The 27,479-nt window shown below is 35.5% G+C and overlaps 4 protein-coding genes across 4 annotated transcripts; 2 read left to right on the forward strand and 2 right to left on the reverse strand.

Annotated features, from left to right (window-relative positions):
- Nucleotides 6,132-7,366, reverse strand: LOC105166719 (acidic endochitinase SE2). The gene has a single exon (XM_011086174.2). The coding sequence runs from the start codon at nucleotides 7,314-7,316 to the stop codon at nucleotides 6,438-6,440; it is 879 nt and encodes a 292-aa protein (XP_011084476.1). The 5' UTR covers nucleotides 7,317-7,366; the 3' UTR covers nucleotides 6,132-6,437.
- Nucleotides 10,908-13,999, forward strand: LOC105166720 (probable inactive receptor kinase At4g23740). The gene is given in 4 exon segments (XM_011086175.2): nucleotides 10,908-11,350; nucleotides 11,701-12,013; nucleotides 12,015-12,987; nucleotides 13,173-13,999. Coding segments are annotated over 3 exon segments (1,896 nt in total). The 5' UTR covers nucleotides 10,908-11,350; nucleotides 11,701-11,758; the 3' UTR covers nucleotides 13,841-13,999.
- On the forward strand, nucleotides 14,157-16,489 carry LOC105166915 (probably inactive receptor-like protein kinase At5g41680). Its single transcript, XM_011086435.2, has 2 exons — nucleotides 14,157-15,513; nucleotides 15,603-16,489. Exons 1-2 carry the CDS (start codon nucleotides 14,994-14,996, stop codon nucleotides 16,436-16,438), a joined length of 1,356 nt encoding a protein of 451 aa, XP_011084737.1. The 5' UTR covers nucleotides 14,157-14,993; the 3' UTR covers nucleotides 16,439-16,489.
- LOC105166721 (myosin heavy chain IB) lies at nucleotides 16,804-19,525 on the reverse strand. Its single transcript, XM_011086176.2, has 4 exons — nucleotides 19,104-19,525; nucleotides 17,930-18,248; nucleotides 17,270-17,328; nucleotides 16,804-17,140 (listed from the first exon to the last, which is right to left on the reverse strand). Exons 1-4 carry the CDS (start codon nucleotides 19,378-19,380, stop codon nucleotides 17,109-17,111), a joined length of 687 nt encoding a protein of 228 aa, XP_011084478.1. The 5' UTR covers nucleotides 19,381-19,525; the 3' UTR covers nucleotides 16,804-17,108.

The raw sequence follows: 27,479 nt of genomic DNA on the forward strand, positions 1-27,479 counted from the left end.
ACTGGACACTTCCTTGTACCCATATCCAAATAAATGATTAAATACATACCACACTTCACCTATCTACTACATTTTTTACTCTTTATTTTTTTTTAAAAATAAATTCATTACACTTTCATCATTTTGTTCTGATGATTACAAGAAGTGCAAACCAGTATAATTAAATAATAGTAAGCGACAATAATTTTGATTTTATGACGATGTAACTTTTAAAATTTATTAATCACTACGTGATATTAACTCTTAAATAAGGAAAAATTTAAAAATCTATCCTAAACACATTTGATATGTCCAAAGTGTACTGAAGACAGAATTTTTGGGAAAGCGTTAGTCTTTATAAATGAATTGTTTATCTTTAGAAATTGATTTTTAAGGTATTTACATGAGGTTGAGAGTATTTGTGATGTGGTAGGAGGTATGTACTTATGGTGAAAAATGGTGGATTTTCATTATTAAAAAATTATTTATTACACCTCTCAAATATTTTATTCTTTTTTTTTATGGGTATGTGACAATTATTATTATTTAATTTTGGTTCGACCACTTTCTCAAAAGCTCATATCTTGAAATGATATGATAAATACTATTTAATTATAGCTGTGCAGTGATTATTAACCATTGATTTTGCAAAATATCAAAATATTAGCTACATCTAAAAATTATAGTGAATGTTGATTAATTGTAGTCAGAATTTAGATTTTCGCATCAATTTTATTTGACCATTATAGATATATAGTATTAATTTATTATGATCTTTAAGCAATAATAATTTATAATGCAAGGAATAAATAATCTATTTTAGTGAATTTTGTTCTATTGGGATTTAGTTGGCACATTAAGAAAAGTGGCACATTAATTGACAAAATCTGTCCAAAATTACAAATTTGGCAGGGATTCGACCTGTGTGCTTAATATGCTAGTTTTTTTTAATTAGGGTTTATTATCAAACTAAAATCTATCAGGACTAAAATGATATATATATATATATATGCATTTATATCGCACATAGCATTTTAATTTCTCCAACCCAAAAACAAGTTTACAGATAGCTCTCAAGAGTAGTACTTGGTAATAACATGACCACATTAACTTATAACTAAATTTGTGTAAATTTAAGCTAAATTTGGTAATAACATGACCACATATATATAACTTATAACCCCTTGCAGGTTTCTATTCTGAGCTGAAAGGCTGAATCTTAAAAATAATTAGGATTAAATGCATTTTTTTTTATCTCATTTGGTACTATAATTTAAATTATTTGACGTTTTCATCCTTTAATTTTATAAAATATTATTTTGGTCGTGCATCTATTTAATTTTTGTCATTTTGTTAGCCAAAATTTGCCTCCACGGTGAGAAGGGTGAACTCCAAATAAAAAAGAACTGAAATTGCAAAAATTAAAAAGATAAGGATCAAAATACTACTTTAAAAAGTTAAAGAACAAAAATGCTGCTAGAAATATGCCAATATGAAGAAAGGCTCCACTTTTAAAATTCGGCAAGAAGAATGAATTTTTTTGAAAAAAGAACTAAAATTAAAAAAAATTAAAAAAAATTAAAAAGATGCATAATCAAAATACTACCTTAGAAAGTTTAAAAAATGAGAACACCAAATTACTTAACTTACGGAACGAAAAATACATTTAAGCCAAATAATTTAGATGACATACATGTACTTTTGAAAAATTATAATTTTAATCCTGAAATTTAGAGATTGGCATTTTGTTTCTGCATGAATTAATTTTTACAATTTATTCATCCATCTTTAGATTTTTTTCAATTTAATGTGGTATCCTAAATGGTTTTCACAATTTAGAGCATAATGGCCAAGAGGAACAGATAAAGTTTTTCCAGGCCACAACCCCAACAAGAGTTGGTAACATATGATCACGTGATTCATTAGGGCGCATGTCGATTTCATTTCCCCCGAAAATTTTAAATCCATCTCAAGAAGTTGGGTGGACGGACGCGTGGTCCCCCGATCTTCATCGCCTATAAAATCACACGAACCTCTCTTCTCAAAATCAACAAGATATCCAATACTCTAGAAATCATCAATTCAGTTTAAAAGTTGAGAAAAAATGGCAGCAGCCTATTCTCACTCTAAAAGAACTCGGCTGCTGTGGACAGTCTCCCTCCTCATTGCCTTTTCACCATTGATCAGGTCCTCAGAAGCCTGTGGGATTTCGGTCTACTGGGGCCAAAACCTCGTCCAAGAAGGGAGCCTTAGTGAATTATGTGAGACCGGCTACTACAGCTACGTAAATCTTGCATACTTATCCACCTTCGGCTGCGGCCGAAAGCTTGCTCTGAACTTCACTGATCACTGCGATGCCGCCTCAGGCGGCTGTAAGAGTCTAAGCACAGAAATTCAGGCCTGCCAGAATAGAGGTGTCAAAGTGCTGCTATCAATTGGCGGCAATGACACCAGGTACAACCAACTCTGTTCTGCTCAGGACGCAAGGAACGTGGCACGTGATCTGTATACCAATTTCTTAAACGGTTCGACCGACGGGCTCTTGGGGGATGTTTCTTTGGACGGCATAGACTTGGATATTGAATATCCAGGCTCCGTGAACTATTGGGATTTTTTCGTCGAGGCCCTGGCAAGCTACCGCTCACCAGAGAAAAATATTTATTTATCTGCAAGCGCATCGTGCGCTTATCCAGATAAAGATATTGGTAAAGCTATCGACACCGGATTGTTGAACCACGTTTCCGTAAGGTTTTACGAAGACAATCCCCAGTGTTACTGCAGCGCAGGCATTGAACGTATTCTAGCTACATGGAACGGGTGGAGTTCATCACTCCCGGATGGTACTCAGCTTTTCTATGGCGTGTCGCCAAATTCTGCCGCCAGACAGTGCGATATTGATGTGTTCATAAATCAGATTCTGCCAGTGATAAAGTCTTCTCCAAATTATGGAGGGGTCATGCTATTGAACGCAGATAATAAGATTTCAACTTTACATCCAGCAGTGTGTAACAGTCACACCTGTGGGATTTCAGTGTATTGGGGCCAAAGCCTCAATGAAGAAGGAAGCCTTGGCGAGTTATGTGAGACCGGTTACTACCACTACGTAAACCTTGCGTACTTATCCACCTTCGGCTGCGGCCGAAAGCTTCGTCTGAACTTGACTGATCATTGCGATGCCGACTCAGGTGGCTGTAAGAGTCTAAGCACAGAAATTCAGGCCTGCCAGAACAGAGGCGTCAAAGTACTGCTATCACTTGGCGGCAATGACACCAATTACAACCAGCTCTGTTCTGCTCAGGACGCAAGGAACGTGGCACGTGATGTATATGAAAATTTCTTAAACGGTTCGGCCGACGGGCCCTTGGGGGATGTTTCTTTGGACGGCATAGACTTGGATATCGAATATCCAGGCTCCGTGAACTATTGGGAATTTCTCGTCGAGGCCCTGGCAAACTACCGCACACCAGAGAAAAATGTTTATTTATCTGCAAGCGCATCGTGTTCTTATCCAGATAAAGATCTTGGTAAAGCTATCAATACCGGATTTTTGAACCACGTTGCTGTAAGGTTTTACGACGACAATCCCCAATGTTATTGCAGCAAAGGCTCTGACCACGTTATAGATACATGGAACAGGTGGAGTTCAGCAATCCCGGAAGGTAACCAGCTTTCCTTCGGCTTGTTGCCACATTCAAATGCCGGTAGCCAATGCACGCCTGAAGTGTTCACGACTGAGATTCTGCCGGTGATTAGTTCTTCCCCAAATTATGGAGGAGTCATGCTGCGGGCCCTGTATAAAAACATTTCAACTTTATATCCGGCAGCTGCGTGTAGCAATGACGCCTTGCACCGTAAACAATCATTAATATCCGTGTTGTGAGCAACATGGATGGCTTTTCTAGCATTGGCTAATCAATCCTGTCTTTCTTATGTCAGGAGTAGTATGAAATAATCCAATGGATGTACCCACGCCGTAATGGTATGAATGAATAAAATCGAAAAAGTTCAGCTCGTTTCGAGACGGGTTGGATTCTTCTTCGACTGTACTTTCCTCGTCCATATTGATAACTTGCTTGCTGGTGTTACATATTGTTTTCCATTGGAACAAGCATTTCCGAAAAATTGCAATTTTATTTTTGTAAGTGTGTCGGTGAAAATTTTAATCTTATACTACTACATTTTGATAACTTATCATGTAATTTTAAAAATTTCGCATATTAAAAAAGATAACTGTAATTCGCTGAAATCAGTTGTATTTTAGATGGCCGTAATTAGCCGTAATTTTAATGGCCAGAATTTGCTGAAAATTTTAGTCTTATACGGTCTATTTTGATAACTTGTCCTGTAATTTTAAAAGTTTTCCACATCAAGAAAAATAAAAGTAGCCGTAATTAGCAAATTTAGGCCATTTTTATCCTCGATAACTAGAGTGTTCTTTGCTTCTTGAAGTATACATATCCTGCTGCCAAAAGATCTTCGTTGTAGTTGCATAGTTGAGAAACAGCTAATTGATGAGTTATTAATTTACGCAGTTATTTGGAGAAGTGGAACAATGATCAAGGAAAGCATGTAATAACATTTTTATAGTTTGGTGTCAATTAGGGTCGAAATCGTTCAAAATTTTATTGTAGCAAAAAAGATTATTTTCAAGATAAAGGTTCGTATATGAGGAAGTTGTCATCTTCTTTTTGCCTTTTCTTTTTATCTATTTTTTTTATATGGACAAAATGATGAAAACACGATGAATATTTTACACATAAAAAAAAAAACAGGAAATAAATTTAAAATAGATATAGTACATGTTGGAAATGGCAATTGGTCCTGAAAAATCGGGCGAAGCCATCTTATTTGGGATGGGTTTGGTATTGATTTTGACGAGTTTGGGGCTATTTGGTTGAGATCCGGCTGGGTTTGGAGCGGGGTACGAGTTTTGTATCGAACCGATCCCAAATCATATATATATATATAGTATTTATTATTATTCATATATAATGCGTTATGAATAAAAAAATATTAGTATTATATATAAATTCTTAAACAATTTTGCATATATCCAACTCTATATAAGAAATAAAAAATAAAAAATTAGTTGATGAGAAAATTAGTAATTTTGTGTCTTATACAATTAATTTAGATTGAAATTTGTGTTAAGACATTTAAATTTAATCTGATATTATTTTTTTAAAAAATAAAATATTAGTTGAATGTATTGTTTATATTATATAATTCATCGGGTTTGAACTATACAAAGAAAAATTCAGTGGTTTCAAAATTTCCTGATTTCTAAATATGAAAAATAATTGATGTGAATATTTTGTACTAATGTGAATATTTTGTCTTGCTCCAATAGGGTTTGTCTTGTTTCTTTTCCAAAGAAATGAAAGTGTTGATTCATATATAGATACTTTTGCATAAAGCAAAACAAATATCTAAGTTTGATCAGAGTTGAACAAATTATATGAATATTAATGTAATTTATTTGTCGTGTGATTGATATACAAATTAAGAAAAGTGACCAATATATTGCAAGTGTATCATATTTTCCATTCGATCAGACTTTAAGTAAAAATTTTCTCTAACTTACATTGTGCCACCACGACACAAAACTTTCTCGTGTAAATGCATCTAAATGAAAAAATTTAAGTAGTATGATACCAATTTTCATAGGCAGGCTATTGAGCTGATGAATTGAGATTCAAATCCCTACAAATATTAATTTATACCCTACTCCTAAAAGAGGCATTGCCAATTTAATGCATCATTTGCTAAAACCAATCTCTAGCTGTATTTTTATTAGTGGATTAGCATTTCAGCCCTGAAAATTCTTATACAAATTAAGTGTGGTTAAATTAAATTACTTATAGAGTAAGTATGATGAATAATTATTTTTTTGAATTGCATTAATGATACATAAGATAATTAATGCATTTGCTATATAATTAATTTAAATTCAATTTGAGTTAAAATTTTTCAATCAGCCACGTCAAGACCAGCTCATCAAAATACGCAAGTGGGTACATCATTGAGACTCATTCAACTGTTTCGTACTACAGTCACTACTCTCTTTATCATTGAAGCACTTTTCAACTCTAATTACCATACCAAGAAAACACATACACACAAAAAAAACCACCATCAAAATAACTTCGCACTGGAATAATGATATTAAATTTCATTTAAACAATATATTAAATTATCACCTCACAATGTGTCCCATCTATAATTATCATATAATCAACCCCTAACTAAATGGAGAAAAATAAAACATGACATAATATGAAGGGCCAATTATAAGTAATTTGAGCTTCAATATTTATTTATTTAGTGGCGTAAATGCTCCATCAGATTTATTAATTGATAGCACTCCTTAGCATAACAAAATCAGGATTAAGCTAATGCCAGAAAAGCCAACATTATTCAAGATTCTGAGGATTAGTTGTTCTTCATGCGGGCTTAATTTAGATGCTGCTAAGGATAGCTGAACTGTAGCCCTGATCAAAGAACCTGTTCCACAGCATAACCCCTCCATACTTTGGAGATGTCTTGATCACCGGAAGAACTTGAGAAATCAGCACATCCGGCGGCATGTATCCGCCGCCTGCCGCAGCTTCAGCTGCCGGCAACCCCAAGAAAACCTGTCCGCCGGGTACTGAAGCCCACTGGTTCCATCGGGCTAGAAGATTGTCGGGGCTCCCACGGTAGTCACACTGCTCATTGTTGTAAAACTGTACCCAAATATAATCGAAAAGTCCTGTTTGGATAGCAGTATCCAAATGGGCATCTGGGATAGGACACTGCGGGGCTGCAGATAAGTACACCTTCCTCTGTGAGCTGTACCCCGACAGGGCCCGAGCAAGGTCGTCCCAGTACTGGCCAGAGCCCGATTCGATGTCAAAATCTATGCCGTCCAGAACAGCGTCCCCCAGGGGCCTGGAGGACGAACTGCCCCCCAAGAACGTGTTCCATAGATAATCAGCCACTTGCCTGGCGTCATCAGGGGAGGAGAGGGAGTAGCTCCCTGTGGCACCGCCGAGTGATAGCAATATTTTGATGCCTCGACTCTGACACGTCCGGATATCGTTGCTGATGCCGGTGCAGGTGCCTGAGGGGGGATCGCAATGGCCCGCCAAGTTCAGGACAGGAGTTTGGCCGCTGCCGAAGGTGGTTAGGAATGCTATGTTAATGAACTGGTAGTTCCCGGAGTTGCATGCGTCGGCGAGGGTCCCTTCGGCTCCGTTTTGGCCCCAGTAGGTGGCGATTCCGGCGGCCTGTGAGGAACTGAATAATGTAAAAGCAATCAAGACTGAGAATAGGAGGAGGTGAGAACGGGCTGCCATTTTGGTTTCTTGATTGATGCTAACGTTGTTGCTGGTTCTTGGGAAGAGATTTTAAGCGTGAATTTATAGGGGTTAGAGGTGAGAAGGAAGCAGAAGGAATTGTGGAAAAAACGAAGAATGGGATGATATGCATGCGTGGTCTTGAGGGCAAGCCATCGCCGGTGTTGGAAAATCAGATGGGTTAAGTCTGCTACTCAAGTCAAGTCAAGTCTTGGAAACATAGTGTTTAATAATTATTCATTTATTTGCATGGAAATTTCCAAGTTCATGAGGGAGTAGACAGTTTGGCAGTTGGTAGGATTTCCAAGTCCTTTGTTTTCATTTAAAATTTGAGCATCTGTATATGTTTGCTCAGTTTTTATAAAATAACTTGAAATGAGAATAAACTATAGGATAAGTGTAGGAATGATTATTTGTGGGACTTTGATAATCAATTAATTAGGTTAATGATAGTCAATAAAACATGAGATTACCAATGATACACGTTAACTATCATATTTTTACGTTACAGGACCATCTACCAATTTGACCAACATAAACAATTTGACTGCATTAATACGGCCCCAAAATTTTAACTTTAATCTTATATGTTAGGGTTCAACCATAAATCCATTGGGAAATCCATGAAAGTTGCCATGTCCAGCTTTTGCATTCGATTGTCGGAAAAAATATCCTTTTTCCAAAAAATCACCAATTGCGCTGCAAATTTGTGGTAGATTTATGCTGGAATAACTATAAAGTTATAAATTTGAGTACTAAAATTGTCAGTGTCTTATTTGCAAGATAACGGTCATCACCCACCTTAACATATAGGATTAAAATTACCATGTCGGCAGGTAAAACCTTTCTTACCTGTTACTTGACTAATTCTTGTTTTTCATTCTGTGAAGGAAATATCCAATTTTCGTTACTATTTATTGGGACATGCTTTCAAAATCATAAGTTGCTTAGGAAGGTCTTATTCATTCACATATTATTCCGACGCAGCCCTCACAAAAATTGAAACGGACAACATTTTGGTAGAAATTCGTTCTTACAAACTGACGCGACATGCATTGACCTGTTACTTGACTAATTCAGAAATTGTGTCCACCGTTGATGAAGTCAATTATTCCGGATTAGCCACAGACAGCTGTTGGAAGAGGCATCAGAAGTCGAGTGGTGAATGAGTACAAGTAATTAGAAGGCTGCTAACCATTAATTTAATTTAATTAATCTAAGTGTTGAATAGTAGTGAATGGATGGATCGATTTTAGTTAGACATCCATCACAATCATATCATACTGTTGTGGATAATTAACACCACCAAAATCCCACGTATTTCAATTCAAATTCACTTGAAATTGGAACACTACACTCTAGAAGACGCTTGCCAATTTATTTAAAAGAAAAACATTTTTTTAAGGTGTATTTGAGTCGTTATAAATATTTAAAAAAATTTCAAATTAAATGTTTGGTATAATTAGTTTGTAAATATTAATGCGTCGGAGTTTAATATTATTTTAAGTTGAGTATCTATAGAGAGTGTTTGCAAATGCTTCAAAAAAGCTTCTCAACTTCTAACTCTCTAAAAATACTTTTAAAGTGTTTGGGATGTCAGTTTCTACTTTTGAAATGGTTAAGAAATGCATTTTTAGACCAAAAGCTAGAAGCATCTAGGGGTGCTTTTAGTTTTTTTTGATTTTTTTTATAAATAAATCTAAAATTTTATTTTTACTACTTTACTCTTATTATAATATCTTCATTCAATTTTACTATTTTTAATTTATTTTCAGAATTGTATATTTAAAGTGGATATCGGAGTTTTTAAATAATTAAATTTACAGTTTCATACACTTAATATTTTAAGTTTTTTATATTTTATACAATAATATTATTATTTGATTAATTAATAAAACAATTATTATTTGTATATTCTTTGCAATCACGTAAATTTAATTATTGTGTATGAATGAACAATTTTATTACTTAGTGGAGCATTATTAAATTAAATATATTTTTTAATATTTTTAAAAACATAAATATGAAATACTAATAGAAATAATATTTATGATTTTTTGTAAAAGTAATTATTAGTGACAAGCAACAAGTGAAATAATAAAAATAAAATAATATTTTTTACCACATAAGGACAAAACAGTCTTTCGTCAATTAAGTGTATTTAAGAAGTGATTTTTCTCCGAATAAAATCCAATTTAGCTTCATCTATTTTAACTTTTTTACAAACACTACTCACTTTTGATTTTACTACAACTTTCAACTTTTTCTACAAAAATTATTTTTTAAAAGCAGAAATTTTTGCAAACACTCCCATAATTATTTTGCAAGTACTATCATTATGATATTCAGATTTATCATGTGAGATAATTAGACTACTAGCTATATATTCCAATTAGATAATTATTTTAGCAATTAATTTTGCCTATTTATGTATATATATCTCCAAATCTTAATTAATTTTACACACATAAGACTGCTTAATTCTTGATATGAGTTCAAACTTAATATTATTTATAATAATTAAAAATGATAATTTTATTTTTTTATATTGTTTCCAAAATCATTTAGGATTTAGAATTGTATGAGTTATAGTTCTTCAAACAAGAAATTTTTTTTTTTTAAAAAAAAAATATGATAATAGACTTAGGAACTTATATCTTCTCTCCATCAAGATAATTAAAATAAATCTAAAGTTAAACATTAATAATACTCAAAATATGAATAAAGGCCCATTGGGCTTTCTTAGAAATAATACTTTAAAGAATTTGGTCCTTTTTAAACGGCCCAATCACACTGGGCTTTTGCAAATTAAGAAAAAAAATATTTAAAGAAAAACAGTGCAAAAATCAATAATAAGTGTGTCCTTTTTCTTGTTTGTTTTGATAATCAAACAACAACATAATAATCCTTTTAAACGTAATAATCAAAGTAGTCTCTCATATTCAAAAATATTCAATTTTTCAAATTATAATTTTCATCCAAAAAAATTAGTCCCTCATCAACTCCCACCAGAACATTTGCTAAGAAATTCTTGTAATTTAAGACATTACATTTGATACTCTTGCTATTTGTTTATATCTAATAAATAAATCTCTCTATTAGTCCAAATTTAGTGATTTGCTAATATTAGCAAGAAAATTAAATGAAAGTTCATATTTACCCCAAATTGACTTATTACTGCTATATTGCAGGTCAAACAAATATATTCTAGTCAAACTATCCTTATAAGAGTGGCTATATATAGTAATAAGTCAACTATGGATACATATGAACTTTTATTCTTTTGTTTGCTAATATCAGCAAATTTATTGAATTTTGACTGACGAATAGATCATTTTATAGACAAAAATAAATGTTAGGGGTAATAAATGTAATTTCCATACTACATCTATTCTACATATAATTGCATCAAATATTAGAAGATGATAGTATAATTATTGCTAATGTATATTTGGCATGTGAGCAATTATTATTACGAGGGTAATCAGTTTGATTTTATCAAACTCGAATTGGATACAATTTTACGATGTTACTACATATGGAGCTATGCACAATAGTTTCTGGTATTTACACTCTGCCCCCTCAAATTATAAAATGTACACATTTTGCCCACTCTTTTTTCAGTCAAAAGAACACCCTGTTTTTACCTACACTTCTACGCTTACAACATGAAGAGGCCATTAAAAATTAAATCAACACTAATTTAAAACCTTTCTTTTATTCTCTTCTCTTGAATGCTGTAGTCCTTACGCTGCCAGCATGTGCAGTTCCCACTCTTCCCGCGCGATTACAGCACTGAACAAGAAGAATACAACTCTGCACTCATCTCTTTCAATCATTTATTGCTCTGTCCCCAAATCATTTTCGCCCCATCAACCAAGAATATGACCCTTTTCTTCATCACCACCATTTGAATTCTCATGTACTTGTCTGTCCTGAATCTCTTCTATAATTTCATCTCTGCAGCAGCTGCTTTTCTTGCATTCTGAATTTGTCAGAGGTTTAATGTTCTTTGTTTTAACCTGTAGTTTAAGGTGAGTGTTTATTTTTCAGCTTAACTTTGATGGGTTTGAATTTATTTAGCTGCAATAAATTCTTTATTACATGATATGAAATGGGTGAGATTTGAAAAAGCCCACAAAATTTTGGGTACTGTTTTGTCTCAAGGCTACTAGAAGAAAGAAGGGGACAAAGATTTGTCTTATGTTACCCTTTTGTCTTTTTTCTACTGAAACCTGACTGTTGGATGTGGTTAGTTGACCTAACGTTGTTAGAGTATTCAAGAAAACGGCTACAAAGTATTGATGTGGCTATTGATTGTTCACTAATGTGTGTGGATGCCGTTTCTTTCTTTAATTCTTGGTTCTTTGTGGGAATGTTGCAGGAATGGCAGAGATTAAGGATACTATTCGAGGGCTTTCATGTTTTGACTAAGGGAAAAAATGGACATCAAGCTTTTCTTCTCAGTGATCTTAGTGTGTGCTACTCTGTGCTTTCATACAACAGCTGAACCTGTTGAAGATAAACGGGCTTTGCTCGATTTCATCGACAATATTTACCACTCAAGAAAGCTGAATTGGGATGAGAAGACTTCTGCTTGCAATAACTGGACTGGGATCACTTGCAATCATGATAATTCAAGAGTTATAGCAGTTAGATTGCCCGCGCTTGGATTCAGAGGCAGCATTCCTGAGAACATTCCTGCAAATTAGCCGGTTATCTGCGCTGCAAATTTTAAGTCTGAGATCCAATGGTCTTGGTGGTGTGTTTCCATCTGATCTTCTGAAGCTTGGGGACTTAATGGTCCTTTATCTTCAGAACAACAATTTTCAGGGGCCATTGCCTTTGGATTTGTCGGTCTGGAAGAATCTGTCTGTGTTGAATTTGTCGAACAATGGCTTCAATGGGAGCATACCTTCTTCAGTTTCAAATTTGACTCATTTGACAGCTTTGAATCTTGCTAATAACTCACTTTCTGGTGACATTCCTGATATTGATATCCCTAGCCTTCAATGGTTGGATTTGTCTAACAATAACCTTAGTGGATTCTTGCCTCAGTCTCTTCTTAGGTTTCCTAGTTCATCTTTCTCCGGTAACAATGTTTCGTCTGAGAAACCATTGCCTCCGGTTCCTCCACCCACGGCTGCACCTAAGAAGCACTCCTCAAAGTTTAGTGAATCTGCGATTCTTGCAATCGTCATTGGCAGCTGTGCAGTGGCATTCGTCTCTATTGCCTTGCTCTTGATTGCTACCAACTGGAAGAAAAACGAAGAAGGTATGTCCAAGACCAATGTCTCATCCCAGAAGAAAGAAAAATCTATCAAGAGGACAGATTCTCAGCATAGGGATGAGAAAACGAGGCTAGTGTTTTTCGAGGGCTGTAGTCTTGCGTTTGATCTTGAAGATCTGTTGCGGGCTTCTGCCGAGGTGCTTGGGAAGGGCACGTTTGGTACTACTTATAAGGCAGCATTGGAGGATGCAACAACAGTTGCAGTGAAGAGATTGAGGGAAGTTATTGCTGGGCGGAAGGAGTTCGAACAGCAGATGGAGGTTGTTGGGAGCATCAGGCATGAGAATGTGGCTCCATTGAGGGCTTACTATTACTCTAAGGATGAAAAGCTGATGGTGTATGATTACTACAGTCAGGGGAGTGTCTCTGCATTGTTACATGGTATATTATAACTTCAAACATCATTATACTTCTGTTCAACCTCAAAAGATCTAAGGGATGATTATATGAATACTTCCTGAGTTTTGGTAATATTATAGAAAAACCTCTCGATTTGGGAGAATTACAATGTCACTCTTGCATTCATGTTCTCAACGCGAGATCTAATGTGTTCTTCACTTTTGCAGCAAAAAGAGGTGAGAACCGGATTCCGTTAGACTGGGAAATGCGACTAAGGATCGCAACCGGTGCAGCCAGGGGTATCGCGCACATCCACTCACACAGTGGAGGGAAGCTCGTCCATGGCAACCTAAAAGCCTCAAACATTTTCCTCAACTCCAAGCAATACGGCTGCGTCTCCGACCTTGGCTTAGCAACATTGATGAATCCAATTGCACCACGTTTAACACGGACACCAGGGTACCGCGCGCCAGAAGTTACAGATACTAGGAAACCATCACAGGCATCTGACATCTATAGCTTTGGGGTGGTTATACTTGAACTTCTCACTGGAAAATCCCCTGTCCACGCTTCTGGACGGGAAGAGGTCATCCACCTGGTCCGTTGGGTTCAATCTGTGGTTCGTGAGGAATGGACGGGTGAAGTGTTCGACGTTGAGCTATTAAGGTACCCTAACATAGAGGAAGAAATGGTGGCAATGCTGCAAATAGGCATGAGCTGTGTAGCAAGAATGCCGGGGCAGAGGCCGAAAATCGGAGATGTGGTGAAGATGCTGGAGGAGATAAGAAGTGTTAGTGCAGGAAACAGCCAGTCTGCTGGAACAAGAACACCAGGCTCAACTCCTACTCTGACTCCATATGTGGCTGAGGCTGGATCCTCATTGGGTCAGAATTAGTTGCTGGTCATATGATTTATTATTTGGATTATTTATGTATTCTTGATTCGCTTTGACAAGTTTGTGTTTGCGAAATTGTTAAAACAACCTGGTTCATGCAAACTCAGAAGTCAGGTTTATTTACTTTAGCGAAATTCATTGATTGTGGTTCATGGCCAATCCTTATCCAACCATATATTCGATAATGCTAAGGAGCAGAAAAGATAAATTTAAAAGACAGAAATAATTACACTGCTCTCTCTTGAAATTTAGTGTAATTATACATAGACCTGCTATGATTTAAAAAATTACATTTAATACTCCGAAAGTCTAACAAACAGATAATTTCGTTAGTTAAAATTCACCGCATTTGCTCATATCAATAAAAGAAATCTATATTTAATCACAATTAACTTGTCACTAAATTAATTACTTGTCAAATAAATTTTTTTCTAAATTGTCAAATGGCCTGGGCCGGACAATAAAATGCATGGACTGGCCTGGCAGAAACTGAGCTAGGACTAGCCCGTGAACAGTCAGGGCCGAGGCCGGTCCGCAGACCGAAGAATTCTTACCATTCATTGACTATTGAAGCTTAGCTCAAGATTTTATGAATATGAGCTGCATTTCTTAGGACAGAGTCAGTTGAAGGCTACAAGCTTGTTAGGTTAAGACGAACAGGCTTCCACAATCGGCCAAGTGCTACTTCCGTACTTCAAGTTTCCAAATCTTGAGGTTGAAACATCTGCTGGAAATTCACATTATTTTTCTAACAATTCTAGAACCAACATTCAATCAGACAAACGTGTACGAAGAAATATATAGGTTATGATAAGATTTAAAAGAAACTACTGAGAAACGACGGAGTCTTCTTCCATCAACTTGTAATAAATAAACAACTGCATCATTTTCTCTCTTTCTTCTAATAAGAAAAAGGCCAAAGACTTCCCAGATTCCCCTGGATATTTCGCGTTTGATTTGCCAGACTCTAACCACATTAATTCCCAGGAAACTTCTCTTATTTTACCTCAGAGCCAGAACTTCCAAGAAAACCAGTTGGCATTTCTCACGAGAGAGGTCTTTTTATCAACATGGTTGTACTAAGACTTCCTGCTCCAATTACTACAAGCTATTCCAGGTTTCCTTAACGGGTTCCAGGCTGGGCTCAGACACAATGTCTAGGATTTACGACAACTGGGAGAGGCTGGTGGGAACCGTACTAAGTAGGGAGAAGCTCAGGCAACTTGCACTAGAGCACTCAAGGAGCCCAACTGTCAGTTCAACATCGTCTAGTTTCAGTTTCAGTTCGAGTTCTCCCCTAGATGAAACGTACTGGAGGTTGCAGACAAAGGAGAAATTCATAGAGAAACCTTTTGGAAGACTCGTACCTGTAGCAGACACGTTAGATTTTGCAGTTGGTCTAGAAGATGTGTTGGGGCCTTCTTCCAAGTTTATTGGGAAGGGAACTTTTGGAAGTACTTATAAGGTAGCTATGGATAACGGAGTTGTGGCTGTCGTGAAGAGATTGAGAGGAGTGGTAGTCCCGGGACGAGTATTTGAGGAGCAGATGAAGGCTATTGGGAGCATCAGGCACCAAAATGTGGCTTCACTAAGGGCATACTACTTCTCCATGTACGAAAAACTCATAGTATACGACTATTTTGGTCAAGGAAGCGTGTTGACAATGCTACAAGGTAAGTCCTGTCCCCTTCCTTTTAACTCATCTGTTAAAACAGAACCTAATTCAGCCTTCATAGAATGAAAAATTCTTTCCAAAATCCAGGAAGCGGAGGTGAAAATTCCAATCCACTAGACTGGGAAACCACACTAAGAGTAGCAATAGGTGCAGCAAGAGGGATCACTCATCTTCATGAAAAATTTGGAGAAAAGATAGTCCACGGGAACATTAAAGCGTCCAATGTTTTTCTAAACTCTGAAGGGTATGGGTGCATATCTGAATTTGGGTTGCCTTACATGATGAGAGCATCAGTAGTCAGAAAAACAGCTGGAAATTACGACCCAGTAATCAAGTTTTCACGTCAAGTGTCCCAAGCATCTGATGTCTACAGTTTTGGGGTTCTCCTACTAGAACTGCTCACCAGAAAGTCTCACAGATACTACACTGATGGTTCCCAGTTTGACTTAGTCCAGTGGGTTCATTATGTTGTGAGCAAGGAACAGCCTGTGGTGATTTCTGAGGAAGAACTCACAAAGTATCCTAATGTGGAGGAACAGATGGTGAAGATGCTAAGAATAGGGATGAGTTGCTTGCATGCAGTCCCAGAGCACAGACCTAAGATGTTTGAAGTAGTTAACCTGTTAGAGGATATACAAAAAGCCAACATACCAATAGCCATACCACCTAATGCAACTGAGGATAGACTAAGATTGGGGGAGATCACACAATTTGAGTATTCAAAACTAAAAGAGTTTCTGTCATTTAAACTAACCTCCAGCGAAGTTGAGACCACACATACCCTAAAGGATGACAAGCCTGAAGAAAGGACTAGGAATAGGGATAGTAGTAGAGACAAGATATCACCAGAGTCACATGCTGTTCATCAGACCTTCGAAGGTGCTGTGCGTCAAGGATATGTTAATGAAATAGAAAAGTATTAAATACCAATGTTAATCTGTTGGCCTGAAACATAAAGAATGGGGCATTGGATGTATTGCACACAAAAACACACTTCATGAGCGGAAGAGAGAGTGCATTGCAACAACAGTAGTTAAACAGATGTAGTGTGTGATATGTTATCGGGTTCTCTTTCGATATCTTTTAGTAATTAATTTTAGATTATTTTTTCAATTAGATTGTCCCAAGATCTATCACATACTCTATATTTTCCTGACAGGTAGAACAATTGATATTTATAAATAAGAGTCGTGTAACACAGAAACCCACATCTATAAATTAATAAAACAGTTATGGTACTGACATACATTCTGCAATGTGTATATGCATATAACATATAAAACGCAACTTTAAAGAAAACCAGTTAAAGCAGTACTCTTGATTAACATGATAATCAACCATATTTACTTCTCTCAGGTACAAATGAAATGAATTGTATGTATTTTCCTTTCTGTTTTGATCTAATATATACCACACACATGATCTACATTTCCTTCCGTGTCAGAGAGCAGTGGAAACATTCAGCTCAGAGACAACGAATAAACAGAAAACACCTTTGTATCATGAAAAATGCAGTCTCAGGTGATCTCAGTTCATAATTCTGCAGCAACGTACATGCTTGCCCACATGTATGAGATTAACCAACTCGGCAACTCATTTCTGCACAATTCTTGTTCTGACGCCACCTAATATAGTGTAAAGAAAAGATAAAGCACTTGTTACAATCATAAACCCCTGCTAACAGCTAAGCGTCACAAAAGCAAAATGCACATGAAGTAACATGAAACAAAATTTTCAGTGGAATGCAAACAAACCTTCCACTTCCTCAAATTGAACTTCCTTCACTACTTCAGCAGCTGCATTGTATTCAAAACTGCAGGTATTAAAATCAACTCCAATTAGACAAGGTGCAAACATAAAAGCAGCCAGAAGCTCTGTCCATCTATTCATTGTTTTTTTGTATATTGGAATTTTAACTTTTAATACCTATCTGCTCTATAGCACATCCTCACTCTTGGACATGATTGGGCACACACAAATATTACAGAAACTTAATTTGTCCATGACTAAAATCAAGTTATAGAAGCACTCTGGCAATGCAAGAAAACTTATACTGATGGGTTTTACCCCTAAGAGTAGCATAGTATTTGAACCTCATAATTGAAGTCCAGGAATTACAACATAAAAGAAGCAAGATGAGCATATTTCGGAAGGAGGAAGTATTTTGTGCTAAAAATAAAGAGGGTTTTCCTCACAGTTGGAGAAGCAAAACTAAAGAGGAAAATGAGTAGAGAAATCCTTAACATCTTTCAAATATGGGGAAGTTTATGTGTCTTAAGATGACATCCACATCAGGAGAGGTCTATATAAATGATTCCAAGTATGCAAATTATAAATACTTGTTCTATGCACATAACATGAAAGAACAATCTGAAATTAAAATGGGATAAAAGAGGACAAAATAATCAGATCACCTGTTAGATAGGGAAACCTCAAGTTCATAGTCCGATGCACTTTTTGTTGCTGCTGCTAGGACAGTAACAATTTCTGTCTTTCTAGTGCTAGCGATGAGCAAGTCATATTCTGTGGGGATAATAATAGCAAGGAAATTATCACTTAGTTCACTTAAACAAAGTTTCTCAACAGCTGCTAGAGCTATCCTTCTTTTGAGTGAATCGGTATCTGGGTCCAGAATGTAGATGGCAAAATCAGTAATTAGAAGTATACGCCGTTTCATCTTGCCGGAACCAGTGAACTTCAGAACTTTATCCGCAAAGAGAACTTTTCTGTCACCTGTGATGAAAAGTAAAGGGCATAACACTATTGGCAAGTACATCAATGCAACATGCGAAATTTGAACCCAGTCCACCTGCACAGTCACAAATCGCCGAAAAACAAAGCCGCAGATATGGCAGGATTATTTTACAAACAGTAATGAACAACAAATCTCTATCTTAAGAATCAAAGTAGTAAACAGAAAAGATCAGATAAACAGAGTCATTTAATTTCCATCAGAACAGACTGAATGCATTTAAAGAGTAAGCATGGCAAGATCAAACAAGTGCCCTTTTGAGCAGAGTGACCACTCAAAACAGTGAGTTCCACATGTCTGTAAAAAACATCTTCCATTTTGAGTGTTCAAATCTCTTCGTAGAATCAGCTGGGCACTACAAAGAACTATTAAACAGGTAAATTATGCTCTCCATTTGTTTTTTTCATTAATTCGTAACAAACCAAATGAAAATATACCACAAACCTCCAATCTCAATTATTAGATATTACCCAACAACACCATGGTGAGCTTTCCATGCGTCGTTAAATTTTACAACAAGCGGTTATCTTTTGGTTCCACCTAAATACTAGGAATCCCAATGAAGAAATATTTCTTGTTCCAAGCTACGCTCTTGACAATAATGTCAAAATGCTCCATCTGACGCCACAAATCTTGAAATGAGATAAATTTTAACCATCCTAACATAGTCTTCCCAACTAATAAATAACCGACTTATTCCTCTTGAAAATTCTGATCAAAGCAAAATCAAAATTACAAATATCGAACCCAAACAAACGGAAAGAAAATCAGATTGAACTCAAGCATCCACCAATTATCAACCAACCCAAAGATCCACAAATCCCAAATAAGCGAACCTTGTTTCTCGAGAATTTTCATAACAAAAGGCCTGGATTGAACATCGAGGTAATCACCGATATAATCCCGATTGCGAGAGGCCCTCCGGCGAACTTTGACTCCCATAAACGGCTCCTGATCCTCCGTCACATTGCTATTAGAAGGCCGCAGTTTCAAGCTGCCGCGTCCGTCATCACCGCCGTCATCCAGGGTTTCATCGTCCACGTCACTGTACCGCGTCGGGGGGTCGGCAGATTCCTCGATCTTCACCCGGCGGCTCGGCTGGTATCGCAACATTTGCAAAAACTGGGAGAGATAAGCAGCAAAGCCACTACGATCGGCAGGGGTGAGGAACTGCGCACCAGCTGGCCGGTGAGCTCTTGGGCTGTAAACGCTGATTTGACACAGGAATAATAATTTAAGGGAAATATAGGGGAAATTATGCTATTATTGCTAAATTATGTTAAATTCTACATACACTGTCTTTTTTTCATTACTTTTTATATTTTTTCTAAATTTAAATAAGTGTATCATTTATTTTATTTTTTTTTGTTTTTCTAAAAGTAATGCTCGTAAAAATGGATTGACTCAAGCGGTCCAAAAGAAAGAGAGAAATTGCAAATTCCTATAGGAATGCAATGCTTAAGGTGCCCCCAAGAGGACCAACTCGGATAAGGGCCCAAGATGCCATCAAAACAACCTAGTCCAAGTATAGCTTCGAGGGAGTTCGGCAAGAGACCAGTCCAAAAAATAAATTGGCCAAAAGAAATCTAATTGATCAAAATCCCAAAGGGCGCAGATCCAATAAGGTCTCACATGCCCGTAAGGAAACTTAAAAACTTGAAATCTTCTGGCCGAAGTCAAAGCCCATATCTCATAGCATCCACAAATGGCCTAGATGGCATCACATCAATGTAGGATCTGGAAGCACACCTCATATAATTAGATAAGGACCAGTAACCCTTTTAGGGAGACGTGGCTCCTCTAGTCAAAAGTAACCTATAAACCCTAAAAGTTTGGATTCTGGCTCGAAGAAGACATCTCCTCAACCACCTTTTCAAAAATTCGGGAATGCATCCTTATCTCTTGAAGGTAACATTTGCGGCAGACTCCAACAACCCCCCTAAGAATTGTAGAGTTCTAACTGTCAGGAGATAACCCTCCACCAAATTCGAGAAAATCCTCCAACCATCCTCCTTCACCGAATCCGTGGTGATTCAGTCTATCCTAGCTACTTTGAGATCTTACTTCACCAAATCTGTGAAAATCCTCAACCAAATTTGTTGAAAATTTGGTCTTGTCCAACCGATTGATGGTTGTCCATAAATACAAAGCTTCTCTAGCAGGAAAAGACAACTTGAGCCTACATACTACAACTTTCACCTTCATTCCACTTTAGTTGAAATGAACACTATAATTTCATATTTAAAATTTTAGTTTAATACCAATCTCTTTTTGTATGTGAAAAATGAAGAATAACACTACCAATTCACTCATTTATGCTCTTTTAATTTCTAGCACTTTATTTCACTACTTTCCACTCCTAGTGGACCCCAATGCTATTTCTTACTCACATTATTGCCGTTGTCTGTGAGAAACAAAAAATTAAGAGGTGAGAACATAGAAGCTACCAATATCGAAGGGGCAAAATGTTTTTTAGTCCCATAAAATAAAGATAGAATTTTTTTGGGTACCACAACTATGGCAAATGATGCTTTTAGTCACATAAAATATAATTCACGTTTTTTAGCCCCAAAAAATGTGATTTTCAACCTTTTAAGTCCCAAAATTATAATGTCTTTTTAATCCTAAAATCAGAACATACGTGACTTATTTGGGACCAAAAATACGTAATTATGAGTTTCATGAGATTAAAAGCGACACCTGCCAAAAGTTGTGGTACCAAAATAAATTTTTCTATTGTTTTATGGGACTAAAAAAATATTTTTGCCCAACATCGGAGCTAACACCCTATTGGGGAACCTTGCAACAGGACGTCCCTTTCTGGGAAAAAGTAAGAAAACCCGCCCCTGCAATGCAACTGGAGGGTGCACATTGATATGCTTTAATAGGAACTCCTAGATCTGTAGAAGCGTGTCTTAGGGGTTCCCCTAGTGGAGCAGAAAGGTACCCCTTCAAGGAAGAAATCTTGGCAGACGAACTCTTCCTCAATTAGAAGGAACCCAATCTCTTAGAGTACGATTGAACCACGGATCCTCAGAAGTAATTCTCGTATTTCGAGAATGTTGTCCTTCTCCACCATTGTACCGTTGAAATAAAATTCATGTGTTCATAACCACATTCACTCGGTCGGCTCAATAGGGATTCAACCAATTGCCTACGAAATCAATCCGATCTTTTGGAGAGTTTTGCTCTCTCTTTCTTCGCCAATTTGCTAGCAGAAAACGACATCGATAAACAACAATGAGACTTTTTTATCCTACAACAAAAAGAATGAGAATTGATAAAGTATCTCCAATGTTTTAACTTAGCGGTTCTAGAGATTCCTTCTACTACTTTTGATATACTAACTTGTGCTTTTACGCAGGTCAAGATAGGGATTTTTTTCAAGTCCTTAATTAAGAAGTCTCTTCCTAACTTTTACAATCTTCTAGCCCGAATTGAAAAATACATTTAACATAGATAAGTCTAGGAATTATAAGCATGAAGTCCTTGGTGAAAAATGCTAGGAACGAGAAGATGAGGCCAAGCTCCACAAAGAGCTTGATGTATAAGCCCTGCCTCCAAGCAAGCACCCTAATCCCTCCTCAAGGGAGACATAAAAAGACATTGTCTCCCACACAAGCACATAAGCACTCTTCTGTGGAGGCACAAAAGCCCTTCTCCACAGAGGCATCCAAGCGCTTATTCGGGTAGACATCTAGGGTCGTTCTCCTGAAAAGCACATAAACTATGTTCCATGTAGGCACCTAAGCCCTCCTCCGTAGAAACACATAAAACCTGCTTTGGGCAGATACTTTATTACTCATCCTGCGAGGCCCCTAAGTCCCACTCCAAGCAAGCAAACTCAAATAAACCTTCTTCCGAGCAGGCACACAAATCTTGCTTCACATAAGCACAAAATCCCTGTTCATAATAGACAATCTCTATTATTAACATTTCTTGCAGAAAAATAAAACCTTACACCTGAGTAAGTACAAAAGGTACCCCCATTAAACCCTCCTCCATGGAGACACATAAATCCTACTCTAGTAATCACCTTCAGAAAAGCCCTACTCCATACAGGCACGAAAGAAGCTTTTTTTTTTCCCCTCCAAGCATGCTTATATTACTAATATTCTCTTACATGAATGCTAAAAAATAGCTCCCTCTTTGGTCAGTCTCTTCTCTTTAAGACATCTATTTTAATAAATATCAAAAGTTTTCAGTTATTAGAATGTGGGCCTAAATGATGTCAATAAAAAATAAGTCAACCCAAAGAGGCCTAAACAATCCAAATTGAAGAAAGAGATCACAAATCCCTAGAAGAATGCAAAGCTTAAAGTGCCCCTAATAAGCCAACCCAAGTAGAGTTCCCAAGAAGTCCAACAGGAGGTACCTCCAGAAATAAATTGACCAAAAGAATTTCAAACAGCCCAAATCCCAAGAGGGCAAATCCAAATTGTCTTCCAGGCCCATAAGAAAGTTTAGAAACTTGAAATCCCCTAACTAAAGTTAAGACCATATCACATGACGTCTGCGGGGTGACTTAGGTGGCATCCATATAGGATATTTGGAGATACACCTTACAAATCAGATAAGAACCAACAGTCCCCTCGAGGACATGTGGTGTCTCTAGTCCAAAGTAACCTAAACTTTATAAACTTGACATCCGGCTAGGAGAAGGCATCTCCTCAACCTTCTCCCCAAAAGTCCGACAAGACATCCTTATCTCTAGAAGATATCCTCATCCTCAACAGACTGCAACCGCTCCCGAGAATTGCGGCACTCCAACCTCTAAGAGATAGCCCTCCACCGAATCCCGTGGGTATCCTCCAATTGCTGGGAAATTGGATTCAACCTTATCTAACTACTTTGAAATCTTACTCTACCAAATGAGTGAGATCCTTCACCAAATCAGCGAGGAATTTGGTCTTCTCCAACCGATTGGTGGTTGCTTATAAATAGAGAGCTCCTCCAATGAAAAAGGACAATTTGAGCCTATATACTACAACTTTCGCCTTCATACTACCACTTTATATGAAAGAAATATGTAATTTTATACTTAAAATTTTACTTTAAATCAATCTCTCTTTTGAACATAAAAAAAAGAAGAACACCCTCAATTCACTCACTTATGCTCTTTTATTTCCCAAAACGTTGTTTCACTACTTTCTATTCCTAGTGGGTCGGAACACTATCTTTTGCTTGTATAAAAAAGAATTAAAGATTTTATTACTATAAATTAATTAGTAACATAGTTTAATTGTTTTAATGTCTGATAATATATTTTCATTATTAATTCTTAAGATATTAAAACTTAAATTATTTTCTATTACATAGTTTTATATTTAAAATTTTGAACTGTTATAATTTTTTATTTATTGACTATTGTAAAAAAAAGTAATTATCCCGCGCAGGATACTGACTATTTGTGAAATAAATAACAACCTAATACGTTGAGAGATTATTATTTTACAGTAAAAGTTGTGTAATTCTTACTTTCTTTAATGCATGAAAATAGCACTTCATATAAAAATAAACCTTTTCATTAGTTTGCGAATTTGTGGATAATTTACTACACATAAGTCACAATTTCTATATGGATTTTTGCTATTTTTATTTTTAGCCCATTATATTAATTTCTTTTTTACATTTTTTAAAACAATGTTAAAAAGATAATATTAAATTCATTAATTTTAAGATAAATTTCTATAAGACTATATTTGGCTAAAGGATTTGAAGTTATGAATCCCAAATTTCTAATAACAAATTCTTTTGATTTGTTTTTGATAATTCTAAATTCTAAATTTTTTAAATTTTTTAATATTAAATTTGAACTATTATTTTTTGAAAATTTATGGATTTGGAGTTGAGCGGGTTATTTAGAAAAAAAAATTCAAATGATTTCATATTAGAATAAAGGTAAATTACAATGACCTTTCATGAGGTTTGTTATAATTATGAATACTCTTTTATTATTTAAAAAATTATAAATGCCCCCTGAATAGGAGTATGAAATTGTCAACTTTGCCCTCCTTGTATTTTTTTATTTCTAAAAAAATAAAATTTATAAAAAAAATCAAACGGAGTGGATGAAAAAATTTTAAAAATTATATATTTAGTGTATAAAAAATCAAAAATAAATAAAATTATAATTTTTAATCCATAAGGGCATTTTGGTCAGTTTAACACAAAAAATAGATGGAACATAACGGATTTGGCTAATTGTTAGATGACCGTTAAAATCAGGGAGATATTGATAATTTTTCAAACAATAAGAGAATATTCATAATTATGTCAAACCTCAGAAGACGTTGTTGTAATTTGCCCTTAGTATAACTTCAAATCATCAATATTTAACAAAAACATAATTCAAATTTAAAGTTGTAGGATTTGAAATTCTTTAAGGCAGTATTTATTTATTTGAATAATTCAAAATTTAAAGAATTTCAAATCCTCCGTCAAGGTGGTGCTCCATGGACCTATAAAAAAAGATTACGTTTATGCTATATGTACCGATCAGAGTCTATATAACTAATTCATTGTCGAAAAAAAAAAAAAGTAAAATTTAATCAAGTGAAAATTAACAAAGACAAAAATTATATGATTCTATTAGAAAGAAATAAAAATGAAAAGGGAAGTGGGCCCATCATTGATCATCCTCTTCGTTGATTTAATTTTTTGTGATATCATTGATTCTTAATCATGATTGGTAATGATTATTTTTTATCAGCAGCCCATACACATTACAACTTCTGCACGATTCATATCCTTTTCCAACTTTGATTGGTTATGCGTACAGGAAATGAGACTCTTTAAAGTCGTGCTTTTGTCTTCTGATTTCGTTGCCAAAGTTTGCTTTCTCTTCTTTTTATTTTTTATTTTCTTATCAAAGAAAGTGCTACTTGAGTTATTAACCTAATTTGACCCCGCATAAAATTTTGGATGAAAATTAAAATATAATATATATCCTTCATGTTATAAACTTACATTGCAGTTAAAAATTATTTGTTATATCCTATTATCGATTATCATCATTTGTTATAATATATTGGTTGAGGTTGAATTTTGTCTCCCACAAAATGATTAGATTTGTCCACACGATTTTGAGTTTGTAAACAAGAATTACGAAACTAGAAATATATAAATACGTACGAATGTAGATAATCCCCTAATTATTCTCTCCGGATGTTGATCCAATGGCTAACACTTGTTCTTAATTGAACGTGTAATCTTCTCTAAATTTGTAGAAGAAAATCACTTGGGCTATCTTGAAATAACTTCAAGGTCTTGAGGGCTTGTTGCCAAGGAAGACAGAATTTTCGCGGTTCAAGAGCTTCGTATTGGTAGAAAGTTTTAAAAGTTACTTTTGTTGTGGATTTTGATGTGTGTACATAGTGATGTGTATGTGGGGAAGATTTTCTTTTTATAGGCATGAGCAGTGTTCAAGTATTTTGGGCTTACTTCTATTGGGCTTTATACCACAAAATTTAACATAAATCAATCTTCAACGAGCCATATTTGAATATATTTTGGCGCGAATTAGTCAATAAAAGAAAAAAAATTATATTTATATTGGATTTATCTATAAAAATGCATAAGGTCCAGATTTAGTTCTGGTTTATCAGGTTTTATTATTATGAGAATAAGTAAAGCCCAAATTAGTTATGGATTATGACTAAATTATTAGTCAATTTATTTTGGGCTTATGGTTAATAATTTTATTTTAAAATTAAGATGTCAACATGAGTTCTTGCGAATGTATTTAAAGGGACTAATCGAATGTCATGACCTGTGTGTTGACTCCCACACAATTAAATCTTAAGTTTTGACGAAAATAGATTATCCATAAGAACACTGACCGACGCACATAGGGCAAATGCAGTTGTGCCAGCTCTGCTTTCTCATTTATCTAACCCAAACAAAAAAATTATATTATTGATTTGATTTAAATCATTTTAATAAATAAAAAATAAATCATGCGTCACCATTAATAATAAAAAGATAAATATTCAATTAATTATTTTTTTAGAAAAGGAAAGATTACAGCGGAGGCCCAAAAGTTTTCAGTGAAAAATTAAAAAGTATGTATTTTTCATTTATTTTTTAATTAAAATTGATATTTTTTCCGACATAATCCATTTATCAAAATTAAAATATCATGGTAGTGTCTGTTGGTTGACCAACTCAAATGGGCCCTACAGATCAGGCCTAAAGCCCAGAAAAAAACCAGGAGTCCAGATCTACTGAACCAAAGCCACGTGGGCTATTATTTACCCTGTGATATTTTTTATTATGGTAGGTATGAGTACAGAGGAACAGCAAGCCCATACACGACTCACGTTCCGTGTTCCACGCTATTGATTATACCACAAAAGTGAAACCACGCTTTTCTGCAATTTTACATGGAATGGGGTCACAAGCGTGGCCGAAATTTGACTTCAAGAAAGAGCGCTTTTTGGGAACGTAGTGTGAAACTTGACTTTCAAGTGTAAACTATGGGACTAATTCTCCTAATATATAATTTTGTTGGGGTTAAAGCAAGAGTCAGATATTTCTAAAAACTGCAACTGTGTGATGGGATTTGAGGGGTGTAAATGCAATTTAAGCTCTTTTTCTTTTTTTTTATATATTTTTAATTTTTCAAACAACGATAAAAAAGTGTCAAAATGTACAATCTATCAACTAATCTAAATACATTTTTAATTTTACATGAAAACTTATACAAATTAAAAAAATACTTATTTTCACTAAAAACTAAAAATAAAAACACAACCAAACATAGCCTTAGGCTATAATCACTTGTGTTTTCGTCTCGTCTCATCTCATCCCATCACAGGAAGGAGACGAGCAAAAGATTTGTATCCTAATATTTGTAAAATGTTGTAATTTTAACTTTTAATTATTAAGCTAAGACATCATCACTCAAAACATAAAAATTGTGATTACTTGTGCTTTTTTATGTTGCCTCGTCTCATTTCATATGAGTGGGGAGACGAGCAAAAGCAACGGGGATAGTGCCGGCCGTGTTGTCGCATTTTGATTAAACCCACGCTTTGTAATTGCAGGAAGAAGTCGGCTCTGACCAATTAGCGCTTTCACCTGTCCCTTTCATTTCTGCTATCCATGTGTTCTCTTCTGGGAGCCTGATGCACCCTACAATTCTCATTGCACCTCACTCTTACACCCTTTTGCTCCGATACATATACATGCATATATACTAACAGCCGTGC

The sequence above is a fragment of the Sesamum indicum genome, linkage group LG7, assembly GCF_000512975.1.
Source record: "Sesamum indicum cultivar Zhongzhi No. 13 linkage group LG7, S_indicum_v1.0, whole genome shotgun sequence".
Taxonomy (NCBI): Eukaryota; Viridiplantae; Streptophyta; class Magnoliopsida; order Lamiales; family Pedaliaceae; genus Sesamum; species Sesamum indicum.

Excerpts from the sequence above, each read along its gene's own strand:
- LOC105166719 (XM_011086174.2), bottom strand. The coding sequence starts at position 7,316 with ATGGCAGCCCGTTCTCACCTCCTCCTATTCTCAGTCTTGATTGCTTTT.
- LOC105166721 (XM_011086176.2), bottom strand. The coding sequence starts at position 19,380 with ATGTTGCGATACCAGCCGAGCCGCCGGGTGAAGATCGAGGAATCTGCC. Across the intron at positions 18,249-19,103 it reads GAAAATTCTCGAGAAACAAG|GTGACAGAAAAGTTCTCTTT; the intron begins GTTCGCTTATTT and ends TTTTCATCACAG. Across the intron at positions 17,329-17,929 it reads GAGGTTTCCCTATCTAACAG|TTTTGAATACAATGCAGCTG; the intron begins GTGATCTGATTA and ends TAATACCTGCAG.
- LOC105166915 (XM_011086435.2), top strand. The coding sequence starts at position 14,994 with ATGTCTAGGATTTACGACAACTGGGAGAGGCTGGTGGGAACCGTACTA. Across the intron at positions 15,514-15,602 it reads CGTGTTGACAATGCTACAAG|GAAGCGGAGGTGAAAATTCC; the intron begins GTAAGTCCTGTC and ends TCCAAAATCCAG.